Consider the following 25,891-nt stretch of genomic DNA (forward strand, 5'->3'; position numbering starts at 1 on the left):
TGTGAGAGGCAACCAGTTGATGTATCTCTCACACATCAATGTTTCTTTCCCTCTCTTTCTCCCACCCTTCCCATCTCTCTAAAAATAATTAAATAACATCTTAAAAACTTGCTTATGTTCATTTACATGTAATGTTAGTTGGGGAAGATTGCCTTTCCACCCTCCACCTGGGGTGTTGCACCCACCCCGTGGAGCCCTGGAAAATCCCAAGACAGTACTGCCCACAGGGTGGGCCCCATCTAGTTTGCACCAAGCTCCAAAAGAGTTAGCTCACCACCTCCCAGGCCAGCTGGTTTATTCATTGGACAAGAGTACCATCCAGTTAACAAACTGAGGTGAGCAGAGCCCTCAGAAAGTTCTTAAGCAGGGAGGCTTGCTTTCCTACTAACAGTAATGTACCAGATGACATAATTTTGGTCAAGGACAGACCATGTATAGGTGTGATTACCCCTTAGGATTATATACTGCTACCTCTATTCTCTCCACAGGTCGTGGCATAAAGCATGTGAGAAAGCTATTCAATGACTTGAATTCACTCCTGTGACACTGGGTTACCACTATGCAGTAAGCCCTGAGAGGGAGGGTATCAGATCCCACATGCTTGTGGAAACTTCAGTGACAGGGTGCTCAGGTGAACATCAGAGGGCGCCCACGACACCAGGAGGCTGCTGTTGCACAACCACTGGGGAGTCATGGACCTACATGAATGTTTTGTCCCCTGGATTTCTAACCAATACCCTTGAAACATCTCTAGGAAGAATGGCTGGCCCCTAACTATAGCCCTACAGGGAAATACAGGAAATATGTGGAAACTGGAGAGAAGCCACCCAAGACCTCCTGTTCATCTCACCCCTTCTCATGTAAGCACTCAGGCTTCCTCACTCTATGGGAACTGGTTAGCACCCTTCCCATCTGAGTCCTCTCTGTGATCAAGCAATCTTTTCATCTAGAAAAGATAAAGAAAATATAAACATGAATTCAGGGGAGACCTTGAGGAACGGTGTGTCCATGTGCAGTGCTATGTCATGCCCTCTGCCATATAAGTAGCATTCTGAACCCATCAGACAGCATTCCTCTGGCTAGTCTGAATTTCCAGTTAAGTTCTCCAGCACCTGCTCTGCTGTAATCCTCAGGGCTGTGGTTGGTGTGATTCCAGGGAACCCAGGTCTCAGAAAGTGAGGTGATTCTGAAGTCCAAAACAGATTTCATATTCCGGAACTTAGTGCTCATGTTACCAGAAATCCTTCAAGGACAGAGAGCCAGGTAACTTTATTTCTCATTATTTAAGAACTTCTTGATTTTTATTATCAAATATCTACTATAGAAACACTGAACAGTAACAACAACAAAAAGAATATTAGGAAGGAAAAATCACTGGAGAGTCAGCATAATGTAGTGGTTAAAAACATGAACTCTGGAGCCAAACAATCTCAACGCCACTCCTTACTAGCTGCATCCTGAATTAGGTTTGTCAACATCTCTGCTTCAGTTTCTCCATTTGTAAAACTGGGATGATAATGGCACCTACCTCATATAACTAAGAGGATTGAGCAAGTTAATCAATGAAAAGCATTTAAAACAAGCCTAGCACATAGTAAGTGCTGTATGTTTGTAAAACTTTGAAAAAATGTTTTTAAATTAACTGGGTTAATTTATCCATGGGTCTTACCAGTCCTTATCCATATACATTTTGTTAGATGTTAGATATGTATATACAACTCTGTGTCCTTTTTATTTCTTCAGGTTATGTATGCTAATGCAGTGTCCATAAATATAACTTATAGTGATTACCTAAAACAATTAGAAACTAATGTCCAACAATGCAGTAATGAGTAAACTGTGGACACTGACACACTGGGTTTTTAAATATCGCTTTTTGTCCCAACATCAGTCTCATACTTCTAGTCAAAAACATTTCCACCATTAGTAATCTCATTTACTAATCTTTTCTAAGGTTAATCTTGATCAACAGTAAATATCACACTCAATACTATTTTTTTCTTAAAATTCAGACTTAGAATTCCACACTCTATTTCTTAAAGGGCACCCAGACTCTCCCCCTTATAATAGCACAATCTATACTTCCATAGTTATGCACAAAATGTTATTATAAAGCTTCCTGTCCAATACTCCAGCTCAATGCAAAACAGTGTATTTCCAGCTGAAACACCTTTTCTAGCATAAGGTTTTCCCCTCAACAATGCACTCTGATCCACATTTGAGATCTCTTACTAAAAGACATCTCATTCCCTCATTCAAATTCAAGTGGGATTCCTAGTGGATCATGAGAGGACTTCTTAAGAATTTTCTTTGCTCTAATTATCTGAAGTTAAATAAGGGATACATTAACTGCTAAGCTTTCCTCTATTCTTTTCTTTCACTAGTCTTCTAAGAAGATATTTCCTATTGAGTAGTAAGGGGAAGAGTCTTAATTAACTCTTACTAAAAAAACCTCAGCTCCTCCTGACTCTAAGGGTTTTTTCAATGTGTTAGCAAATGTACAGTGAAAATCTCTCATCAGTTCAATTCACAGACTTTCCTTTCACTATGACTCCTCTGGTGTTGAAGCAGAGCTGAGTGGCCACTATAGGATTTTCCACAGTCACTGCATATGAAGCGTTTCTCTCCGCTGTGCATTCTTTGATGAATAATAAGAGAAGAATTCTTACAGAAAGCCTTCTCACAGTGATTACATTTGTAGGGCTTTTCTCCAGTGTGGTTTCTCAGATGCACAATGAGGGAAGAACTCTCATTAAATGCTTTCCCACATTCATTACATCTATATGGTTTCTCTCCGGTGTGAGTTCTCCGGTGTGCAATCAGGTGAGAGCTACAGTTAAAGGATCTTTCACACTGATTACATTTATAAGGCTTCTCACCTGTGTGAATTCTCCGATGAGCAACAAGGTGACAGCTCTGGCTGAAGGATTTCCCACATTTATTGCACTCATAGGGCTTTTCTCCAGTGTGAGTTCTCTGGTGTCTAACAAGATGAGCCATCTGGCTACAGGATTTTCCACATTTATTACATTCATAGGGCTTAATTCCAGAATGAATTATTTCATGTTTTGTGAGGGCTGAGCGTTCTCTGAATGCTTTGCCACATTCCTGACAGTTATAGGGTTTCTCTCCTGTGTGAGTTCTCTGATGGGCAATAAGGTGGGAGCTCCAGCTGAAGGATTTTCCACATTCAGTACATTTGTATGGTTTTGCTCCAGAGTGAGTTCTTTCATGTTTACTAAGAGCTGAGTAATCCCTAAAAGCTTTTTCACATTCATCACATTTAAAGGGCTTCTCTCCAGTATGCATTCTCATGTGGGCAATAAGATGGGAGCTCCAGCTGAAAGACTTCCCACATTCAGTACATTCAAACGGTTTCTCTCCAGTATGAGTTCTCTGATGTCCAATAAGATGGGAGTTCCAGTTGAAAGACTTCCCACATTCATTACATACATAAGGTTTCTCTCCCGTATGAATTCTCGTATGCACAATAAGATGAGAATTCCAGCTGAAGGCTTTTCCACATTTATTACACTCGTAGGGTTTTATTCCAGTGTGAGTCCGTTCATGTTTAGTAAGGGCTGAACGATTCCTAAAAACTTTTCCACATTTATCACATTCGTAGGGTTTCTCTCCAGTATGAGTTTTCTTATGTTGGATAAGGTAAGAGCTCCAGATGAAAGATGTCCCACATTCATTGTATTCATATGGTTTCTCGGCAGTGTAAGTGCTTGTATGTTGAGTGAGGAATGAGTCATACCCAAAGACTTTCTCCCATTCATTGTATTTATATGATTTCTCTACAGTACCAATCTTTTGATGCTCCATAAAGGATGAGAAGTAAAAGATATTCTCATATTCTTTGTAACCATATTGGTTTTCTCCAACATGAGGTCTTGGGTGGTCAGTAAATGGTGGGCTCTGGTTAAAGATTTGATGGCATTCCTTATATTCATAGAGCTTTCCTCCTGTATGCATTTCCTTATGATCACCAAAATGTAGTACATGATTCAAAGATTTAACAGCATCAGAACATGTGAAAAGATTATCTCCAGTTTGTGTCCTTGCAGGGTGAATAGGTTGCATGGACTGGTAGAAGGCTTTGTCATAATCATTATTTTCACAGGTAATCTTATCTGTATACATTATGGCTGAGTTATATCTCCAACTTCCAGCATTTGTATCAGGCTTATAGAAATGTTCTATTTGAGAAACTCTCTGAGAAGGAATACAGTTTAAGCTCTGGCTACACTCTGCCCCAAGTTCACAGAATGAAGAACCTCTTGGAGATAGTACTTGCTTTTGCATGAACACCATCTGCCTCATGGCTGTACTCTCATTCACGTGGTACATCTGTAATTGGTCTTTACACCCCAAAATTTCTAACCTAGAGAACCAAGGATTATGCCACACGTATCGTTCCAACTTCATGCTGTGGGATTGTTCTTCCTCAAAAATGCTATGTGTTGGGATCAATGTTTTGCTTTCAGGATATCTCACCATTTCTGAAATAAACCAAAAAAAAAAAAAAGTTGTTGAGGTCACAGAGAAAGTACTTCTAAGAATAGAGTGGAAAAGGTGGGATTTTTGGGGTCCATAATTATTGAAAAAACAAGTGTGTGCTATTTTCAAATAGACTTGTAACTTAAAGGAAGGTCATAACAGAAAAAATGAAAATAGTGAATGTGAATGAAAGTAGTTAATCATAATATGAAGCATATACTGAATATAAAATCCATTCAGGAACATTTTCCTAGGAAAAGCAGGACCAGATAAGAGTATACAGGAAAGAGGTAACTCTACATCTCTTGAGTTGCTCAAACTGCACATTTTCAGGAAGGCTTGTTCATGACTGGCCCTCAGCCAATTTTTAGGAATTGAGGTCCCAGAATGCCTTAACTGGTAAGAATATTTTCCACACTTACGGTGTTGAGGCACACATACAATTTCTCTAGATAGTTAGTTTGTATAAACAATGTCCTTTACAGTGAACATCTGCTTTGCTTCTGGGGTCCAGAACTTCCATGGTTACAACCAGTCATGTGTGTCTGAATGACTGACCCCCAATAAACACCCTGGGCTCCCAGGCTCTAGCAAGCTTCCCCTAGTAGATGACACTTCACACATGTTGCCACGACTCGTTGCTGAAGGAACTAATTTGCACCTCCACTGGGAAAGGACTCTAGAAAGCTTGTACTTGGTTTCCTCCTCTGGATTTTGTTCAAGAGCCTTTCCCTCTGGTGTTACTTCATATCTTTTCACCATAATAAAGCAGTACCCTGAGTATAATGACTCTGAGTCCTGGGAGTCCTTCTAAGTGAGTCACTGAACCTGGGGGATTCTCTTGGGGAGGCCCCTGAAAGAAGACATAGTAAATACTATTAAGGTGAAAAAAAAATAACTGTCTTAACAAAAGACAGTTGAAAGCCCTAGCCAGGTAGCTCACTTGGTTAGAGCATCGTCCCCATATACCAACATTGTGGGTTTGATCAGGGCACATACAAGAATCAACCAATGAATGCATAAATAAGTAAAAAACCAAATCAATGTTTCTCTGTCTATCCCTTTTCCTCTCTCTAAAAATCAATTAAAAAAAGACAGATGAGCAACCAAGCCCTTAGGAACTAACATTTAAATTATTAAGGTATCCTAATTCCTTTATGTGTTATAACGTCCTTACTGTTCCCCTATTTGACATCTGCCAAAATAGGAGAGGCTGGTGTTAAGTATCACCAACAAAGGCTTCAAGCCAAGATACTGTTTATGATAATATGCTATCACATTACTTTCTACTCATAGAGGTCCATCAGTAACACAAAATGTATCACCCCAAAGGGCAAAAATCCCATGGTTTAAGGGTATTCCTGAAGTTACAATTCCTCTAATGACTACAGAATCATTTGTGGAGTGATGACATAAGACATGGACTTGAAAGGCAGCACACTGGGATGAGATATGTACACAGTTATAGCCTGATTGTCTGCATTTAAATACTGGCTCTGCCACTCTCCTTGGAGAACTTCTCTGATTATTTTTTTTAAATGTTAAATCAATTGTGGTTTATTGGAGTTCTTTATTTGAGTTTTTTTTAAGATTTTATTTATTTATTTTTATTTATTTTTAGGAGGGAAGGGAGAGAGAGAGAGAGAGAGAGAGAGAAACATCAATGTGCGGTTGCTGGGGGTTATGGCCTGCAACCCAGGAATGTACCCTGACTGGGAATCGAACCTGGGACACTTTGGTTCCCAGCCCGCGCTCAATCCACTGAGCTACGCCAGCCAGGGCCGGAGAACTTCTCTGCTTATTAAATGAGATTGTGAATTCAGCGAAATGTCTGGTTAATTCCATATGTGAAACTAACTGTCACCAGTTCTAAGGTATCAGTCCCCTAACAGCTGAAGGGGCATTAGTTTCCTACTGCTGCTGCAACAAACTGTCACACACATGTCATGTAGTGGCTTAAAATAACACCAACTACTAGTCTGGAAGTCAGACATCCAAAATGGCTTTCACTGGGTTAAAATCAAAGTAGCTTCTCTTCAGAAACTCTAGGGATTATCCCTACCCTTGTCTTTTCCTGCTTTTATTTTTATTTATTGATTGTTTTTAGAAAGAGAGAGAAAGGAATAGAGAGAGAAATATTGGTTTGTTGTTCCACTCATGCATTCATTGGTTGATTCTTATATGTTCTGACTGGAAATCAAACCCGCAACCTTAGCGTATTGGGATGATGCTCCAACTGAACCACCTGGCCAGGGCCCCTTTCCCTACTTTTAGAAGCTGCCTGCATTCTTTGGCTTGAGGCTCTTTCCTTTATCTTCAAGGCACATAATTCCAGCCTCTGCTTCTGTCAATCACATCTCTGTGTTGCTGACACACCTGCTTACTCTTAGAAGAACCTTATGACTACAATGGGACCACCCAGATAACCCATGTTCACAGGTTTAGGATGGGACTTCTGTTTTTCAGGTGGAGTGTCATCATGCAGCCTACCACAGGGTCTAAAGCTGCAGGTACACAACAGGACCTGGACACTTGTCCTCTTTCTTTAGGTTTTTCTCGTTCTCTAGTCACTATACACCATTTTCCCCCTTTTTCTACCGGAGTCCATCACAACAGAAGCCCTACTCTGCTCCAGAACTTGCATTTATTACCAATTTCAAGCTTAGATCCTAGACATTACAAAATGATCTTCATATACTTTTGAAAACTTCTAATAGAAACTCCTAAAAATGGTAGCTGACCAAATAAACAATTCTTGTCCAACTTTATACCTAGTACTTGTGGCCTGAGTGTCAGAACCAGAGACAAGAAAGTGCAGTCTCTTTTCCCTGGAAGTTAGAACCATGTAATGAGACGACAGTGACCAGTTATAAACAGTGCAGACAATGTACCCCTGACAGACTGGGGTTATGGGTGCTGAGAGGGTGGGAGGCAAGAAAATCAGCATGAACAGAGACAATTAGGGAAGGGTTCATGCAGAGAAACAACGTGAGCTCAACCTTCAGGCACAGCTTCAACACAGACTGACACTAGCATGCACAGCATGGGCAAAGGCATTCATGACCAGACTGCCACTTGAGGAGGACACTGAAGGAGCCCACTGAGTAAACTATAGGAACTAGTCAGGAAATGAGAGAAACAATAGAAAAAACTGCAAGGTCTTGGTCTGGTGAGAGTTATTAAAAAGGCAACACAAATCACTGTAGTTGTACTAAGCTCACAATGGAAGATTTCAGGGACACAAACTTAGAAATAAGGCCTGAGGTGGTCAATAACAAGGAAGAATTTACTCGTCAACTTGAGCTGCAGTTATGAGAAGGGACCTGTGGGGACAGTGGTAGTCACTGAGCAACACCTCTGACAGAAGAATAAAATCTCAGGAGTTGGAAGAGGGATTACTTCTCAGAGAGGGAAAAGCAGGAAGTCAGATGACTTCTCAATGTGCAGCCTAAGGGACTCACTGAAGGAAGGCTGGTACCAGGGACAGACACTGGGAAGATGAGGAAACAGTCTAAAAGAGAGAGATGAGATTCCTGGTTGTATCGAGATGAAGAAGACAGTTGAGATGGTAACAGAATGGTCAGTACTGAGGGTGGGAGAGTTAAAGCTACCAGAATTCATGAAGGTTTCTGATCTGAATGGAGGGCAAATGGTGAGGCTGCACAAAACCCCACTTGATTAGAGTGGATGCAAGACGTCCACCTTCAGGACTCAAAAGAGGCCAAGGTACATCGTTGAACTAAAACCAGCAAGATAGCCCTGGCTGGGTGCCCAATTGGCTGGAGCACCATCTTGTACATTAAAAGGTTTCAGGTTCAATCCCCAGTCAGGCACGTATGGGAGGCAACCAATCAGTCTCTGTCTCTGTCTCTCTTTTTCTACCTCCCCTTTTTCTCTCTTTAAAATCAATAATAAGAAATATCCTTGGTTGAGAGTTAGAAACAAATAAATAATTAAAAAAATAAAAATAAAAACAACAAGGTACACAACAGTGTGTCATATTCTACCTTTGGAAAGGTGAAAAGTAAGTACTTATCCCTACGTGCCTGCAGTTGCGTAAAGAAACTGTGGAAACATACAATAGGAATACTGACCGTGATTACCTGGGATAGGAAGTCAGGGCAAACAGCAAATTGAGGACCTTTGAAATTTCACCCCTCCAACAAGCACCCAAAAAAACTGGCAAAATCTATTTTCTCAGAATTCTATAAATTAAGCCAAAGCCTTGGAGCAGCCCAAGGAGAGTTTATTCCAGAAAAGCAGCTGCATTTTGATAATAACAGTAAGCAGGATGACACTGTAACTGACTGCCATCACTGGCTCCCCAACTCAGCGGTACCCTTGAAAACTAACTGCCCTTATCTCTAGTACTGGATGGAGCAGAACAGGCTGGACTTGTCAAAACCTCGTTCCCACAGAACAGTCGTTATCTGACCTGTGAAGTGGTTCCCTGGCAGCCCTTGTGCAGAGGCTTGTGGTAAACTTGCACAGCACTGGAAGCTTCTAGGGAGCAGCTATCTGTCAAACACAGGCCCAGTTGTGAAGTCATTACTATCTGAGACCATTGGTGCCAACAATACACGTGTCAGAAAGATGAAAGGAAACTGAGGAGCGAGCTGTCTGTAGGGGCTTTGAAGAGTTTATTCCTGGGAATCTAGAAGACCACAGAAGACCTTGCATGCAGATCATAATTAAACTGCCAAAGCCACAGCAAGAACTCTAAAGGCAGCAAGAGGAAGCAGTTTATTGCAGACCAGGGGTGCTCCTCAGATGGACAGTACCATTCTCACCCGAAACCATGCAGACCAGAAAAAAAACCTGTCAACCACGAGTTGTGTATCTGGCATAACAATCCTTCAACAATGGAGAAATAAAGACATTCCCAAATAAACCAAACCTGCCCCATGAGAAACATGAAGGGGAGTCCTCTAGGTTGAAATGAAAGGACAATAACTTGAAATAAACACCAATAAAGGTAACTACACAGATAGGTTGACAAGGCAAGACTGTGTAAGTGCCTTTTTGGCTTGTAACTCCTTTTTATCTACCTGATTTAAAATACATTACATTAAGCAACAATGATAAATCTATGGTGGATGACTCACAATGTATAGATGTGATAATAACAGCATAAAAGGGGGAAAGACCGAGGTATACAAAACCAAAGTATTCACATACTGTCAATGTTAAAATTGGATTAATGTAAACTAGATTATTATAAATTAAGATGTTATTAATTTTTAAAAAAGATTTTATTTACTTATTTTTGGAGAGAGGGTAAAGGAGGGAGAAAAGGAGGCAGAGAAACATTGATGTGCAAAAGAAACATCAAGTGGTTGCCTTTCGCATGCCCCAACTGGGGACCCAGCCAGCAACCCAGGCCTGTGCCCTAACTGGGAATTGAACCAACAACCTTTTGGTCCGCAGACTGACATTCAATCCACTGAGCCACACCAGCCAGGGCTAAGATGTTAATTTTAAACTGCAGGAAAACCATTAATAAAATAACTCAAATATGCATGGTAAAGCCCTGGCTGGTGTGGCTCAGTTGGTTGAAGTATCATCTTATAACCAAAATCTCACTGGTTCAATTCCGGTCAGGGCCCATGACTGAGTTGTGGGCTCGATCCTCGGTTGGGGCGTATTCAGGAGGCAGCCGATTGGTGTTTCTTTCTCACATCGATGTTTCTCTCTCTCCTTTCTCCTTTACCTCAAACAAGAATAAAACAAACCTTTAAAAAATAATTTTAACCTGGCCTATGTGGCTCAGTGGATTAAGCACTGGCCTGAGAACTGAAAGATTGCCAGTTTGATTCCCAGTCTGAGCAAAGAAATGCCTTGACTGCAGGACAGGTTCCCAGTAGGGAGAGCCCGAGAGACAATTGATCGATATATCTGTTGTGCATTGATATTTCTCTCCCTCTCTTTCTCTCCACCCCTCTAAAAATATGTAAAATATGTAAAAATAAGTAATTTTTAAAAGATTTTACATATTTTTAAAAAGATTTTCTTTCTTTATTTTTTTTAGAGAGAGGGGAAGAAGAGAGGGAGAGAAACATCAGTGTGTGGTTGCCCCTCACATACCCCCAACTGGGGACCTGGCCCACAACCCAGGTATGTAGCCTGACTGGGAATCGAACCAGCAACCCTTTGCAGGTGCGAGCTCAATCCACTGAGCTACACCAGTCAGGGCAGATTTTACATATTTTTAGACAGAGGAGAAAGGTGGAAGAAAGACAGGGAGAGAAACATCAATGTGTGGTTGCCTCTCACATGCCCCCTACTGGGGACCTGGGCTGCAATCCAGGCTTGTGCCCTGACTGGGAAATGAACCAGTGACCCTTTGGTTCACAGGTCAGCACTCAATCCACTAGGCCACACCAGCTCAGTGTTTTAATTAAAAATGCATAGTAACCTGGCTGGCGTAGCTCAGTGGATTGAGCACGGGCTGCGAACCAAAGTGTCACAGGTTCGATTCCCAGTCAGAGTACATGCCTGGGTTGTAGGCCACGACTCCCAGCAACTGCACATTGATGTTTCTCACTCTCTCTTTCTCCCTCCCTTCCCACTCTAAAAAATAAATAAATAAAATCTTAAAAAAAAAAAAAAGAACTCAACAAAGCCCTCATTGGTGTGGCCCGGAGCAGCCGCTCTGCCCAATGATTTAAAAAAAAAAATGCATAGTAAAAAAAAAAAGTGGTTACCTGTGTATGCCTCTGTGTGTGTGTGTCTGTCTGTGTTTGGGGGTAAGAATATGTGCAGAAGAGGAAAGCATATAAATGAGACTTTTTTCATCTGATATATTTTATATAGCTTTGAGTTTTTCAACCATGTAAATACATTATCTACATTAAAAAAAAAAAAAGAACTATTTTCATCCTGGCTGGTGTGGCTTAGGGGATTGAGCACTGGCCTGTGCACCAAGGGGTTACAGGTTTGATCCCAGGTCAGGGCATGTGCCTGAGTTACAGGCCAGATCCATGGTTGGGGGTGTGTAAAATGCAACTGAGCCATGTTTCTCTTGCATATTGATGTTTCTCTCCCTCTCTTTCCCCTCTCTAAAAATAAAAAAAAATTTAAATACAACTATTTTCTCATTAGTTTTTTTTTAAGAAAACTCTGGATACAGGCTATAAGTCTGGTAATAAATGAAGAATTAAACAGGTTAGAGAATGAGAAGTCATCTAAGAGAAAGGCATAGCAGAGACATTCAGAAGAGTGGATGGCAAGGTGGCGAAAGTGCAGTTTACAAAAACTCACCTTGTTAAAAAGATGGGCATACTGGCTCTGATTCAACAGCAGCAAAAAGTCAACATGAAAGACAGGGCTCCCAAGAGGGAACTGTGAGTGTGTCCGAGGAAGGTGACTCACTGAGGCCTCAGCCCATCTCTCAAACAAGGTGGGCTTGGGGGTTTGTTGCTCCCACCTGGGGCCTGCTCTCACCTGTACCAGTACCCTGAGAATACGTTTGCTCCACCAGCCATGGCTCTCCTCCTTGCTCCAGAACGGAGATGACCTTGGGCTTGGCGATCTGATTACCTGCCATGAAGAAACACAGGACTTGTGTTACCTGGACAGCCTTCTTTGTCTCTTCCCCACAGCTCTCACTTGGGCAGAGTAAGCAGGGGCCCTCTTGCTTCCTGCTCTAGAAGCACTACATGCTTGAGCCTCAGAACTCAAGATCACCTCTGCTCTCTGAGGCCCCTGTGAGCCTCAAGCACAAGATCTCAACATGAAAATCACTTCACTGACAGGGCAGCACAAGCCTTACCCACAGAGAGCAGGTGCCCAAAGGTCTCCAGCATCACGTCCCGATACAGCATCCTCTGAACAGGGTCCAGCTGCCCCCACTCCTCCTGGGTGAAGTCCACAGCCACATCCTTGAAGGTCACTGGTTCCTACAAGAACACACAGGTTCCTCCTCAGCCTGGAGCTACCCTTCCAGTGTTTTGAGGATGGAATGAGACTGACAGTCCTAGGAGGACACAGGATGGAAACAAAGAACCTTGGGTATCACCAATACTCTGATGGGGGTCAGGGTTGCACTGTGAGCACTTCAGGACCCATGTCTGAGATATACCCACGGAGCTGGATATATGGGTCATAGTAACTATGACAAAGAGGAGGTTGTGCTATCTGAACTTCTCTACCTGAGGTCCCATTTAAGTAAACTGTTGGCATTACCCAGAACGAAGAAGCAGCAGCAATCAAGGAAACAGGCCTCAGCAGGTCTGCGAGAACAAACCCAAGAAATTGGCATTGATGTGTCCAAAGTTGGGGCTGGTTTCATCAAAGCAGGTTTGTGGTCAGCAGTTTCCCATGCGTGTGTGGAGTCAGGGAATCAAGCACCAGGCCAACACCCCTTCTCTGGAGGTGCAGACACTCAGCAAGGCCAGGAGCAGGCAGATGCAGGCTTCAAGCGTGGGCCAGACCACAGACCCTGGGGCTGGGCCCTGGAAGGGAAATCTGAACATTCACAGATCATGCTGCTGGCCACAGCAGGAATTCTCCTTTCCCAGGTCACCTCTGCCTCAAGGATTGGAGCCAGGATAGGACAGGATTCAGCCAAGGAGAATTAGTCCCAGTTGCTGTTAAAAGTGCTCTGAGTTTTAAAAACTCCAAACTGATGTTTTTAGAAAAACAGAACAAGGAATACTCACTAGAAAACAAGTGAAAAGATGAATTATAAGTCTGATTTTTGCAATGAATGCATAACTCACAGTCCTTTTTTAAAAAAGATTTTAGTTATTATTACAGCTGGGAAGGGAGAAAAGAGAGGGAGAGAAACATCAATGTGTAGTTGCCTCTTGTGCGCCCCCTACTAGGGACCTGGCCTGCAACCCAGGATGTGCCCCGACTGGGAATTGAACCGGCAACCATTTGGTTCACAGGCCAGCACTCAATCCACTGAGCCACACTAGACAGGGCTCACAGTCCTAAGAAATCACCATGAACCTTGGGGGTGCAGGCATTTCTGGGGGACAAGGGCAGGCCTCCTTTTGCAGTGGTGGCAGGGAGTCAGCTGGGCAGCAGTGGGATGTAATATACACCCTGCAGCCCCCATTCACATCTAGTACCCCTCTTGGCCTATCTGTGCATAACGGTCCTCCCATCTACCTTGGAAACTGGTGTTCTGGTCTCCTTGTGTGAGGGCAATTCCACTCAAACAGCCCTGTGACCCTCCACCCTCCCCTCAAAACTGCATCATCACCTTTCTTCTACCCTATGACCAGCCTTTCTGCCCCTGCAAGCCATTTCTGATCAGATCCAGCTCTCCATGCTGCTCTTTCTCTGTCTGGAACAGATCCCCCTCCACCTTCACATAGCAACTGGCTGAAACCACAGGGCTGTTCTGCTTCTATGATACCAACTCCATACATGCATGGGAAAAGTGCTGACTGCAAACCTCCTTTAGGGAAACAGGCCCCAACCTGGACATATCAATGCCAATTTCTTGGGTTTCCTCTCACGGACCTGCATGGAACTCGATTTTCTTGATTGCTGCTGTTTCTATGTTCTGGATAATGCTAACCTTTCATGCAAATGTGATCTCAGGTAGAGGTGCAGACAGCACAACCTCAATGCATGTTCACAGAGTGATCATACCTAGGGGACCTGCTGGGAGGCTGTTCTCATTTCATGCTATCTCATCTCCTTAGGTGGCTTCAAAGTCCAACTCCCACCCTCCTGAGACCCCAGTGGAAACCCTGCACACACACTTTAAAAGAAACAGAAAAGCCCTGGCCAGGTGGCTCAGATGGTTGGAGCATTGTGCCATACACCAAAAGGTTGTGGGTTTGACCCCCCGTTGAGCATGTATGGGAGGCAACCAATTGATATTTTCTCTCTCCCCCTTCTTCTCTCTCTAAAATCAATAAACATACCCTTAGGTGAGGATTAAAAATAAATTTTGCCCTGGCTGGTGTTGTTCAGTGGATTGAGTGTCAGCCTGAAAACCCAAAGGTCACTGGTTCAATTCCCAGTCAGGCCATATGCCTGGGTTGCAGGCCAGGTTCCCAGGTGGAGGCAGGTGAGAAGCAACCATTGTTTCTCTCCTTTCTCTTCCTCCCTTCCCCTCTCTCTAAATAAATAAATAATATTTTAAAAATAAGGCAGACAGGGAACTTGACAACAGAGGAGTTGGGCTGATGACATTGGCACCCACTAACCTATCCATCATTTGTAGCTGAGACAACCGAACACCCAGACCCACTGACACCTCCAGTAGGAGGTGGCAGCCCTGCCACAACAGGAGAGGGAATTCATGTTGCTCTGCGTCATTAAGTTTGTGGTGATCTGTTACAGTGGCGACAGGAAACAAATACATGCTCCATGGTCCACCTCTGGGTTTAAAAACCTCCTAAATTTAAGACAAAGTTTTAGTTTTTAAACCTCACCTGAGGATATGTTTTTATTGATTTTTATTTATTTATTTTTTAAAATCCCTTTTCTTTTTCTAAGATTTTATTTATTTTTAGAGAAAGGGGAAGGGAGGGAGAGAGGGAAACATCAAAGGGTGGTTGCCTCTCACACGGCCCCTACTGGGGACCTGGTCTGCAACCCAGGCATGTGCCCTGACTGGGAATGGAACCAGCAACCCTTTGGTTCACAGGCTGGTACTCAATCTACCAAGTCACACCAGCCAGAGCTTGTTTTTATTGATTTTTAGAGAGAGAGGAAGCAAGACAGAGGAAGGAACACCGATGTGAGAAACATTGGTCAGCTGCCTCTCATAGGTGCCCCAACCAGGGATTGAACCTGCAATCTAGGTATCTGCCCTAAGCACCATCCCACACACCAAAAGGTTGCAGGTTCCATCCCCAGTAGTGGGCATTAGGCAACAAATCAATATTTCTCTCTCTCTTTCTGAAATCAGGAAACATATTCTCAGGTAAAAGTAAAATATAGCAGCCAGTGAAAAGAAGAGCCATGGATACATGGTCATTCATGCCCTCCTGGAAGTTGAGATGAAAGTGATGCTCCCCAAGGAAATAGGACCCAGGAGAGGCCCTGACCTCCGAGCTTACAGATACAGTGAAGGTAGGAGTAAGTCAGGCTGCACACAGATGAGAAAAGGTATGTTTGTGAGACCTTTGCCAATAGCCCCTACCCCTCAGCCACTTCACCTGCGGGAAGCACCACCAGCAGGCCTGGCCTTTCAGATTAGAGTGTGGGTGGCAACACCTGAGGAGCAGAGACCTCTTCAGCCCAACATTGGGAGAGGGGAGGGCGTCCATGGTCTGACAGGCCAGCTGCGTCCAGGAAGTGGAAGCAGAACCAGCCTTATGATCCTGGCCCCCCCAGGCCCATGGAAATTAGAGTGAGATTTGTCAGGAGACAACAGGGAGGGAGTGAGGCAGGGAGGCTGATTAGGATCCAGACTTAACTCTGAAACACAGCCTCACAGCTCTTTGCTGGTAAACGGACTAACCACAGAAGCCCTTTGAGACATGACCAAACTTGGCACCAAGGGGACACAAAATCCAGGCAGCTGCCACACAAAACATCAGTGACCTATAATTCCAAGTCTCAGACTGGGAGATTCAGGTGTAAAACAGAAAAGGATGACAGAAGAGAGGCTAAGAGAACAGGAAAGAATTTATAGAATACTAAGGAGATGGAGGACATAGTGATTGCTTTAGGAAGCCCCAGGAAGAAGTCATGGTGACAAAAATGCTGGCCAGGCTCCCCAACTCCCCATTACCACCAAGAAAAAGACATGAAATATAGAGAGATCAGAGACACAGCAGTTCATTCAGGATGCACCCCATCTAAAAATAGCTCCCAGAAAGAGAATATAAAAGGACAGAAGAAAATTTTAAAATATAGGACTTCTTTTAAAAGAGACACAAAAACACTATACATGCAGATAGATGTCTGACATATAATGAAAAACATCTGAATGATAAGACACGACAAAGCTAAGACGAGCTACAGACTGGAAGAAGACCATTTCCATCTGGATCAAGATCAGAATGCACGTAAAATGCCCACAATTCTGTAAGTCACAGCTTGCAGAAATCTAGGAATGGAATAGAGTCAAAGAGAAGGAAACAGACTGTCAATGATGACATGAAAGAATATTTAACCTCACTAGTAATCAAAAAAAATGAAAATTAAAGCAATACAGTACACCACTTCGGTGGTGAGGTAAGCAAAAACTAAGTATTATCAAACAGCTGCCAAGATGTGGGGAAGTGAGCATTGAAGAGCCGTGAGAACTGGCTTTGTCTCTTCAGAACCACATGGCAGTACTAGTCGGATGGAAAACAGACCCTAAAATTCAGAAAACTCCTCAGTAAACACTTGTATGTGTGCACAAGGTGAAACTACAGGAACGTCCACACACCTTGGGGTGGAAGAGCAAACTTGATGGGGGAAGGGCAGGCTTAGAAGCCCAATCATAGAATTAATAGAGTCCTTGTCTCTGATGGGGCAAAAGGAAAAAACCTGAACTCTTATCTAGCACATGGATGGTCCTCAACATTGACTGAATGTGCAAAGAATGCTGTAGAATAGCCACATGTATGAAAAGCATTTTCAAAAAAGGACAGTCTCATTGTTATGTCTATATAGTTTATTTGCATGAGTATTTGAATGGATTAGCTGCCTGCACACCATGAGTTGTTCTGAGGGTGGGAAGGGAATTTTCAGGAACTACATAAAAAAAGGAAAACAAATCAAGTATGACCAATCATTAAAAATTGCCAATTTAGCCCTGAATGGGGTAGCTCAGTGGATTGAGTGTGGGCTGTGATCCAGGCATCGCAGGTTCGATTCCCAGTCAGGGCACATGCCTAGGTTGCAGGCCACAACCCTGAGTAACCACACATTGATGTGTGTGTGTGTCTCTCTCTCCTTCCCTTCCCTCTCTGACAATAAAATCTTTTTAAAAATTGCCAATTTAGAGTGATGAGGGTCATGTTTTGTTCACTTTTTATTTTTCAGTAATTATGGAATTTGTCAAAATACTTTAAGGGTGACCAGAATTGAAGATGTTATCAAACTGGAAGGGCTATGGACTAGCAGGGGGGAAAAAAGACCCCCAGATGAACATGCCCCGATGCCAGGGTCCACAGTTCATGGAGGCTTCAGTGATGTAACATAAAAGGCAAACCTGAAATGAACAGGGAAATGACAGAAGAGTGGAGACAAAAAGGACCCTCCTGGGATAGCAGAGGAGCTGCAGGTTTTACTGCTACCTAAAACTTTAGGGTGAGAGGACAAGAGTGAGAAGGATCGTACCACAGAAAGGGAGAGCCTTTCTTTCAGGTCCACAGGTAACACTTACCTGACACCTTGCACTTTCCAACATCACCTGTTACTTTACAATGACTTGCAAAGATGTTTCACGCAGTCTTGCAAACACTCCGTCTTGCAAACATGTGTTTATCTAGGCATTCTAAAACTTTACGGACCCTAACACACAAGCTGCATGTTTAAACCATGGGAGGGTCTGGGGGAGGCTGCAGAGGGTGCTGAGCTGGGTCTCAGCCATTTGCCTGACAGGATCTCCTGGGACTGCTTCTACATTACCTGAATTTTCTGACAGTGGCCCCTACATGGAGCCTGGGAAATTCAGATGGCCTCTTTGGAAGTTTCAGGATTTCATTATTTACTAATATTTTAAAAAAGATTTTATTTATTTTGAGAGAAAGAGGGAGAAAAACATCGATGTGTGGTTGCCTTTCTGCATGGCCCCTACTGGGGCCCTCAACCCAGGCATGTGCCCTGACTGGAAATCAACTGGTGACCCTTTGGTACACAGGCTAGCATTCAATCTACTGAGTCATACCAGCCAGGGCTCATTATTTACTAATATTTTAGTGCAGGATCTTTGCAAAGAAGAAAAATATCACTAGATTGTACACTTTCTTGACACAACCAAGGATAGGTGTAGAGTATCAGATTATTGGTGTTTTATGTGCATATTAATGATGCAGAAATTGTTGATGGAGTATTAGAGAGGGATTTGAGAGTTTCCATATTTGGGGAGGCTGGCTGAGGTTTATAGATAGGCTGGAACATTATTTTCCCTCTCCCTCAAAGTAATGGGATCTGGCTGAAACATATTTCCCAGAACAGACTCTTCAGATAACAAGGGAGGACAGCATTTGATGTTTTTACCAAGTGAATGCTTTATTTCAGGAAATATTTAATTTGGAGGAAACAATAGAGGGATATGGGGCTCTCGTTGCTTAATATAAAACTCATAATTCAAGTCTTGAATTTCCCACAGGAAAAATCCAAAGTGAGTGTGGAGTGGGGGCAGGAGCACATTCTCAGAATTCACAACTCTTCACACATTGGACAGTGTTGTTATTTTGATTCTCCATTTCATTTTCTCATCATCAAATCTAATAATTCTCAGAAACCCTCACCTATATTAACACCAGAGTACAGCACAGTGGTTATTGTGGCTTCTTCATAGCAGTTTATTACAACTAACTTTTGTTCCCAAGAGACTGATTCAGGGCCCATCTTGCAGCCCAGCCTAGCTTCTCTGCTGTTACAGGATCTAAAAATGACTGTGCATTGTAACAGCAGCAAATATCACAGCCACCAAGTCCTGACACCAGACAACCACCACCAGCTCCTTTCAGATCAGGGCTCTGACTTCCTGGACAGCAGTGCTGGCACATGGGATGGCAACTTACCGTGCACTATACCAGTCATCTTAGAAACAGTGGGAGGCTTCCTGAATTTTTTTAATCTGGGAGAGGGTATGAAGTTCAGTCATTTTAATATTTTTGTATCACGATATATCACATTTGCTTGATTCATTATTTTAATTTAGAAATGAATAACCTAAATATAATAATGAGACTATTTTTCTTCGTCTTTCACAGTCTGGGGTCAATAGAATAAACAAACATTTGATGTATTAGAACAAAAATCTCTCATTTAGAAATATAGAAACTGAAAATAGTGAGTTCAAATGGGTGCCTGAGTCATGAAAAGAAACATTAAAATATGCTACAACATACATAACCCTTGAAAACATGCTAAGTGACAGAAGTCAGACACAAAATGTCATATATTATGTGATTCCCTTTATATAAAATGTCCAGAATCAACAAATACATAGAGAAGTTTAGTGGCTGCCAGGGGCTGAGGTGGGATGGGGAGGAACAACTAATAGATATTAGGGTTTCTTTTAGAGATGATGAAAATATTCTAGAATTAGATATCGGTGATGGTTGTGCAATTGTGAGTATACTATAAACCCTTGACCTATACATTTTAAAAGGTTAAACTTTCCAGTACATAAACAATATTTTAATAAAGCTGTTAAATTTTTTTTTCCTTAAGTGGCTGCCTCTAGTGAGGAGGCTGGGCAGGAGGAAGGTAGAGAAATGATACCTCCCCACATTATCAACTCTACCCCTTTTCTCTTAGGAGTCACCTTCATGTCCTTTAGTCACAAAATCCCCCTGCTTTGACTCCCTAATATATCTCATATCTTGCTCCCAGGCTCTGGTTACACAGAAGCCTGAAATGCCAGCCTGCTTCCCATACCTCTACGAGGGATAACCTGTACAGCCCCACAGCAAACCCTGGCATCTCCTGCTCCCAACACTTTGGAGGCACATTATCACCAGGATGGAACTGGGCTGGATTCATCCTGGCCTCCTCAGCCCAAAGTCTAACTGGAGTCAGGGTTCACCCAGACACTGGCCATGCAGTCCCCCTCACCCACTCTTACTGTGGTACTATAGCAGGACAGACCCCTGTTCAACAGGCCAGGCCCATCCAGCTGATCCTCCTATCTCCTGGGCAGCCTCCCTCACCACAGCAAAGGACCCCAGCTGCTCTGTGCTCCATGACCTCTGTGCAGACTCTGTTCGGCCTCCCAAGGCATCAGCGGGGCTCTGCTCCTCCAGGGCTCCAAGCCTCCCCAAGTGCCTCAGGCTTCTATCCTGAACCACACGTGCAGCATCAGGCAAACCATGAGCTGAGTGAAGCACCCTGGGAGCTCCTTAGGACAAGAGCTCAGACTTGTCCTTGTTTCCCTCTCAGCAAGCACAGAACTAACCAGACATCAGCCTGAATCCAGCACTGATTACATAAGGGAAGGTGGGAAGAGGAAAGTGGAGGGGGCTGCCAACCAAGGGGGTTGCCCCTCATTCATCAAAACAAACCACAGCATAGCTATGGCTCATGACTGTGAACAGCCTGGTAGATAGCAAGGCTGCAAGACATGGAAAACTGAATCCTCTCTGTCTGTCCTCAGAAAGTGATAAACTTCTGACTGATTCTGTCTCTACCCAAACTAGCTGTTGTAAACTGAGGAACCACATGGACTGGGATGGCTGGGGACAACCTGGGCAACTCAGGGAATAGGGCAGCCCTTCAGGAAAAAGTGGAAGCCCCATCTCACCTGGACCTGGGCTGTTGGGAGCCCGGTGGCCCTCCTCCCCTGCTCAGGGGTCTCCTCCACATGCCAGGCAGAGTCCTGAGGATACAGAGCTGGGGGAGGAAAGCAAAGTCACAGAAGCAGCTCTCCCAGTTGGAAGTGTGCCCACTTCAGTCCTTCCTCCTGGTGGGGTGCAGAGAGAGGGAGCCCCAGCTCTTCCCACAGGGCAAGGGGAGAGACCCACCTTCTCATTTTATAGATGAAGGGGACTCCAAGAAGATAAGGAATGTGCCTAAATGCATAAATATACACTGCCCCCCTTTGCTCTGAGGTACTGTCTCTGAGAAGCAGTGTGCATTCACAGCCATGAAATCACCACACATTCATTCTCATGCACCCTGTCCTGGAGATGTCAGCACCACTTCATGCCCCTGGCAGAACGTTCTGAGCCCTCCCAGCTCCAGCTCTGCATAGAGACAGATCTAGATGAGAAACCCCCTACCCTAAAGCCCCACTTGGCTCCCCTGGTTGGATCCCCAGCCATGGCAGGTCACTGCCGGGAGAGGCCACACCATGGCAGCAAATGCGGTCGATGGGAACACAGGCTCTTGACTCACCCCAGGAGGCCCATGGGTCAACAGCTGCCATCCCCCAGGACTGGTTCGTAAGGACACCTGCACCAGAAGACCAGGTTAGAACAAGGAAAGGAGAGGCACTGTGACACCAATCCCAGTGACTAAAGGCAACAAAATGGAAAAGGATGTCTCTCTCACTGATGCGCATAACGAAGTTCCATAAATAATCCCAAAGGCATGTGCAAAGATCCACCACAAGAAACTAGATTTATACCAGAAATGCACAGGTGGGTCACTGTCAAGAAATTTACCAATATGATATAGCCACAGGACAATTAAAAACAGAACCCCTCAAACAGCTAAAGAGGCTTTCTGATGAAATGTTTAACATAACCTAGCTTTTTCAAAGATTTTATTTATTTATTTATTTATTTAAGAGAAGGGAAAGGAGGAAGAAAGAGAGAGGGCAAAACATTGGTGTGAGAGAGAAACATAAATCAGTTGTTTCTTGTATGTGCCCTGACCAGAGACTGAACCTGCAACCCAGGCATGTGCCCTGACCAGGAATCAAACCCACAACCTTTTGCTTTGCGGGATGATGCCCAACCAACTGAACTACATGGGTCAGAGCAAACACAACCTAATTTTCTTAAAAAACGTAAATAATAGAAAGATACAACCTTGATGTCTTTGGTGACAAGTACCAGAAACTTCACTTAAAGGGAATACACACCACTGACATCACACTACTATTTAACATTACTCTTAAATTACAGGTCAATGCTATGTAAGTGGAAAACAACAATAAAATTAAAATACAGTAGTAGTAAAAATTTGATTATCTGTATGACTGTATTCTAAGAAATCCCACAAATAACCAGAAAAACCTCTTTGAACTAATAAAACACCTAAGGAGACAACTATAAAATGTGTAAAAGTTACATTGTCTTTTACACCAAGTTTCCCCTTTCACCAATAACTAAGTTTCCTAATTGTGTACCAAAACAAACACCCATACGCCCTCAGACCCCACTCCCCCAGCTCTGACCATTGCCACGGCAAGTCATTGCAGGGAAGGCCCAACGTTAACAGGGCTTGGACTCACCCCAAGAGGCCCATGGGTTGACGGCAGACATCCCGCAGGATGAGTGGACCAGGCGCCTGCACTGGATTCTGGTTCAGTACCGGGAGCAACTTCAACCCCAACCTATTACAAACGTGAAAAAGACAAAAGTGGTCCTTTCTCATAGGAAATGCAGTGGTAACAAATAAGAGAACTCAGCCACAGAAGCAAAAAAAAGTCCTAGGGAGCGGCATAAGAAAACAAGTTTAGCCCCGGACGGGTGGCTCCCTTGATTAGGGTCTATCCGGACGATGCTCCAACTAAGAGAGCCACCCTGCCAGAGCTAGAACGGTTCATTTTAACTTCTGTCTCCTGGGATGAGGTCCAGACCGCTCCCCACTCCCAGGTTCCGGATCTTTGTGCCAGTCCTGCGACCTGTGAGGGCACCAGCGCCAACTGGCAGGGGCTCCGCATGCGGATTCCCGGATCTGTGAATAACGCACAGGGAGCGGCGCCAACAGGGAGCAGGCGAACCGCCTTCTGGACCTCGGTTAGCAACTTGACAAAGTCCCACGGCCACTGCGTGCTCAAGGGAACCCAGCGCTGTTCCCAAGCCCACGTCTGACATCCTTCAGCGCTTTAAGCGAACAAGCCCGAAAGCGAACGCCCGCTGGCTGTGAGATGTGGGTGTTCCCCACCAGCGGCTCCGGAGGCGTCCCCCTCGTCCGCTTGCTGGCCTTGCGTCCCACATTTCCACCCACAATGCAAATGCCACCTCCGGGAACGCGCACCGGTGAGTGGTCCCTCACCTGGTCCACAGCTGCCGACCGCCCCCTCCGGGCCCGGCCGCGCCACGCCACTTTCCGAGGCCGCTACGCGGTCGCTAGGTTGGGCGCTCGGCTTTTGTTGAGCTCCAGGCTCGGCCGAGCGCGCGCGGCCTCAGGGACAAAGACGCGCTGGGCTGGGGCCGCGACCCGGCGCCAGGGGCCGTCCAGCCGGACAAGCGCGGCCGGGAGCCCTGAAACCGAGGGAATGGGGAAGCGAAGCCGGCGCGAAAGGGCAGGCGCAGAACCCGCCCGGGCGCCGCGCCGGCCCCGAAGGCAGGCACCGCCTCTCTCAGAGCGTTCAGCCGACTCTGCGCGCCCCCTCCACCCTCGCGACCGCCTCACCTCGGCCGCGGACAATGGCGACCGCTCCCCGTGCGTCGACCAAAACGCGACGCGCGGGCTACTGGGAGTTGTAGTTCCAGACGGCGTACTTCCGGCTTGGGGGAGAGGGCCCATAGGGCATGTTCCCCTGGGCTTCGCCGTCCAGAGTTTCTCCGTACGTAGTCCTGCCTCCCCACGGGAAACTGGACCCCGGGGGCTGCTCTGGTCCCAGGTAGGCACTACTGTCCCTGTCCCAAACCGCCCTACAGCAACGCTGCCCAGTTTGGTAGTGGGGGGTGGAGGGTTGTCTGTCTAAGTCAGGCCCCCAAACCCCCTCAGTTTGCCCATCTGTAAAATGGCAGCTCACGGTGGCCACATTGAGCAACAGGAACTTGATAAAACTACAAGTGTGGGTGAAAAAAAGTGCTCTATGGAAAAGTATCCTTACAGGGTGATTTGATCATAAATTCCTTACTGGGTAGGTGTTCTGGGTGGTCAGGTCCTAACATGTAACTTCTTTAGTAAAAGGCTTATCTTTGCCTTTAGAAAGCCCTCTCCATTGTTCTTGTGCATTTAGGTTAACTCACCTTTGAAATAAGCATGACTATCCACAAGAGAGCACATAATCTCCTTCACTGTCTTGTAAAATAATCCTCACGTATTTCTCCCACCTCCATGTAACCTTCATTACGTCTCCTCCTTAATTTCAAATGCATAAGATTACATCCCCTCCTTAATTTCAAATGCATAAGAGAAACTGCAAAACCATCCTTTGAAGCATTTGAGATCTTGTTTCCCAGCAATATCATCAGTTTGGACTCACATAAACTGTTTTCTTTTTTAGCCTCACCCAAGGACGTGCTTATTGATTTTAGAAGGGGGAAGGAAAGAGGAGAGGACAGAAACATTAATGTGAGAAACATGGATGGATTGCCTCTGGTTTGCGCCGGTACCACACCCCCGCAGTGAGGTGAACCTGCAACCCAGGTACTGCCCTCATCTGGAATCAAACCCATGACCCTTCAGTTAATGGGACCACACTCCAACCAACTGAGCCACACTGGCCAGAGCACAAAATATTACAAAAATTCTTTACAGGTTTGGATGGTCTACACTGACACAAGATTGTGAAGAAGAGGCTGTTATGATACCCTTTTCCACATGAGGAACCCAATTTTGAGCTTTCCCTTGAATATGAAGCTCTACTGCTGACAACATCGAGCTTGTTCCCCAAATACTCTTTAGATGATGAAGCTTTATCGGAATGCAAGTTATCATCGACCTATTCTATGTTTTTACCCCCTTGAGTTAACATTTATTGAGTGGTGCTGAAGAACAGAGCGGAGAACTAAGCCAACAAAACCTGTCTTGGCAAGCTGCCAATCAAGGCCACCATTCAAAAGTACTGGCAGGGAGGAAGAAAAGGGTCCTCACCCAGCACGGAGGGGACCCCCTAGGCAGTGATCCCTAGCCTCCAGCCCTAACTGGCCCTGGGATCTCTGGTGGCTAAGACCACTGATAGCCCTTTGCGACTCTCAAAGCCTCCTTCCCACCTGTGTTGGGGCTGACCTCTCCAAGAGCTTTCCTGGACCCCAGACCCTTCCTTCTTGTTCCCTATTTGCCTTGCCTATTCCTTTTTCCACCTTCTTTTTGACAGCACGGTGGTCAGAGAGCCAGTGGAGACTGGAGGGCAGAGCCTCAGTGGCTTCATGATGGATGGCTCTGGCTTTGAGTGAAATGGAGAGCCAGGGCATGCTTCTGAGCAGAGAAGTGATAAACTGGCCTTATCAAAGCATCAATCTTGCTTCTCTGTGGAGAAGAGACAGAGGGGGAGGGAAGGACTAGTGACTAGTGACAATAAACTAGCCCCAGCTGGTGTGGCTCAAAGGATTAACCTCTGGGCTGTGAACCAAAGGGTCATTGGTTCAATTCCCAGTCAGGGCACATGCCTTGGTAGTGGGCCAGGTCCCTGGTGGGGGTGTGCAAGAGGCAACCACACACATTGATGTCTCTCTCCCTCTCTTTCTCCTTCCCTTCCCCTCTCTTTAAAAAGAATAACTAAAAAAAAAAAAAAAAAAAAAAAAAAACTAGGGCAGTGATGAGAGATGACAGCAGCAGTTTGGATTAGAGTGGATCAGTAGTCATATTGTGGACATTAGTACTTTAAAGGCAGAGACAACAGGTGGTTGGTTCAAGGTTTTGCATCATGGGCTGCAGTTCAGCTTGTAACACCCTGAACAGGGCA

The 25,891-nt window shown here is 44.7% G+C and overlaps 1 protein-coding gene across 2 annotated transcripts; it reads right to left on the reverse strand.

The window, feature by feature from the left end:
* Nucleotides 1-110: 110 nt before the first annotated feature.
* On the reverse strand, nt 111-23,445 carry ZNF606 (zinc finger protein 606). 2 transcript variants are annotated; one of them, XM_036013392.1, is made up of 8 exons: nt 23,308-23,445; nt 22,541-22,642; nt 21,478-21,534; nt 20,885-20,973; nt 12,275-12,401; nt 11,947-12,042; nt 2,880-4,505; nt 111-946 (listed from the first exon to the last, which is right to left on the reverse strand). In XM_036013392.1, exons 2-8 carry the CDS (start codon nt 22,569-22,571, stop codon nt 930-932), a joined length of 2,043 nt encoding a protein of 680 aa, XP_035869285.1. In that variant the 5' UTR covers nt 22,572-22,642; nt 23,308-23,445; the 3' UTR covers nt 111-929. The 2 variants fall into 2 exon arrangements, with proteins under 2 accessions (XP_035869285.1, XP_028386251.1); XM_028530450.2 differs by lacking the exon at nt 111-946 and having other exon boundaries at nt 1,625-4,505.
* Between the last annotated feature and the right edge of the window lie 2,446 nt (nt 23,446-25,891).

This window comes from Phyllostomus discolor, chromosome 12 (genome assembly GCF_004126475.2).
Source record: "Phyllostomus discolor isolate MPI-MPIP mPhyDis1 chromosome 12, mPhyDis1.pri.v3, whole genome shotgun sequence".
NCBI classification, from domain to species: domain Eukaryota; kingdom Metazoa; phylum Chordata; class Mammalia; order Chiroptera; family Phyllostomidae; genus Phyllostomus; species Phyllostomus discolor.

Excerpts from the sequence above, each read along its gene's own strand:
- ZNF606 (XM_028530450.2), bottom strand. The coding sequence starts at position 22,571 with ATGTCTGCCGTCAACCCATGGGCCTCTTGGG. Across the intron at positions 20,974-21,477 it reads TGACCCATGGGCCTCCTGGG|CTCTGTATCCTCAGGACTCT; the intron begins GTGAGTCAAGAG and ends TTCCTCCCCCAG. Across the intron at positions 4,506-11,946 it reads TTCTCAGGGTACTGGTACAG|AAATGGTGAGATATCCTGAA; the intron begins GTGAGAGCAGGC and ends GGTTTATTTCAG.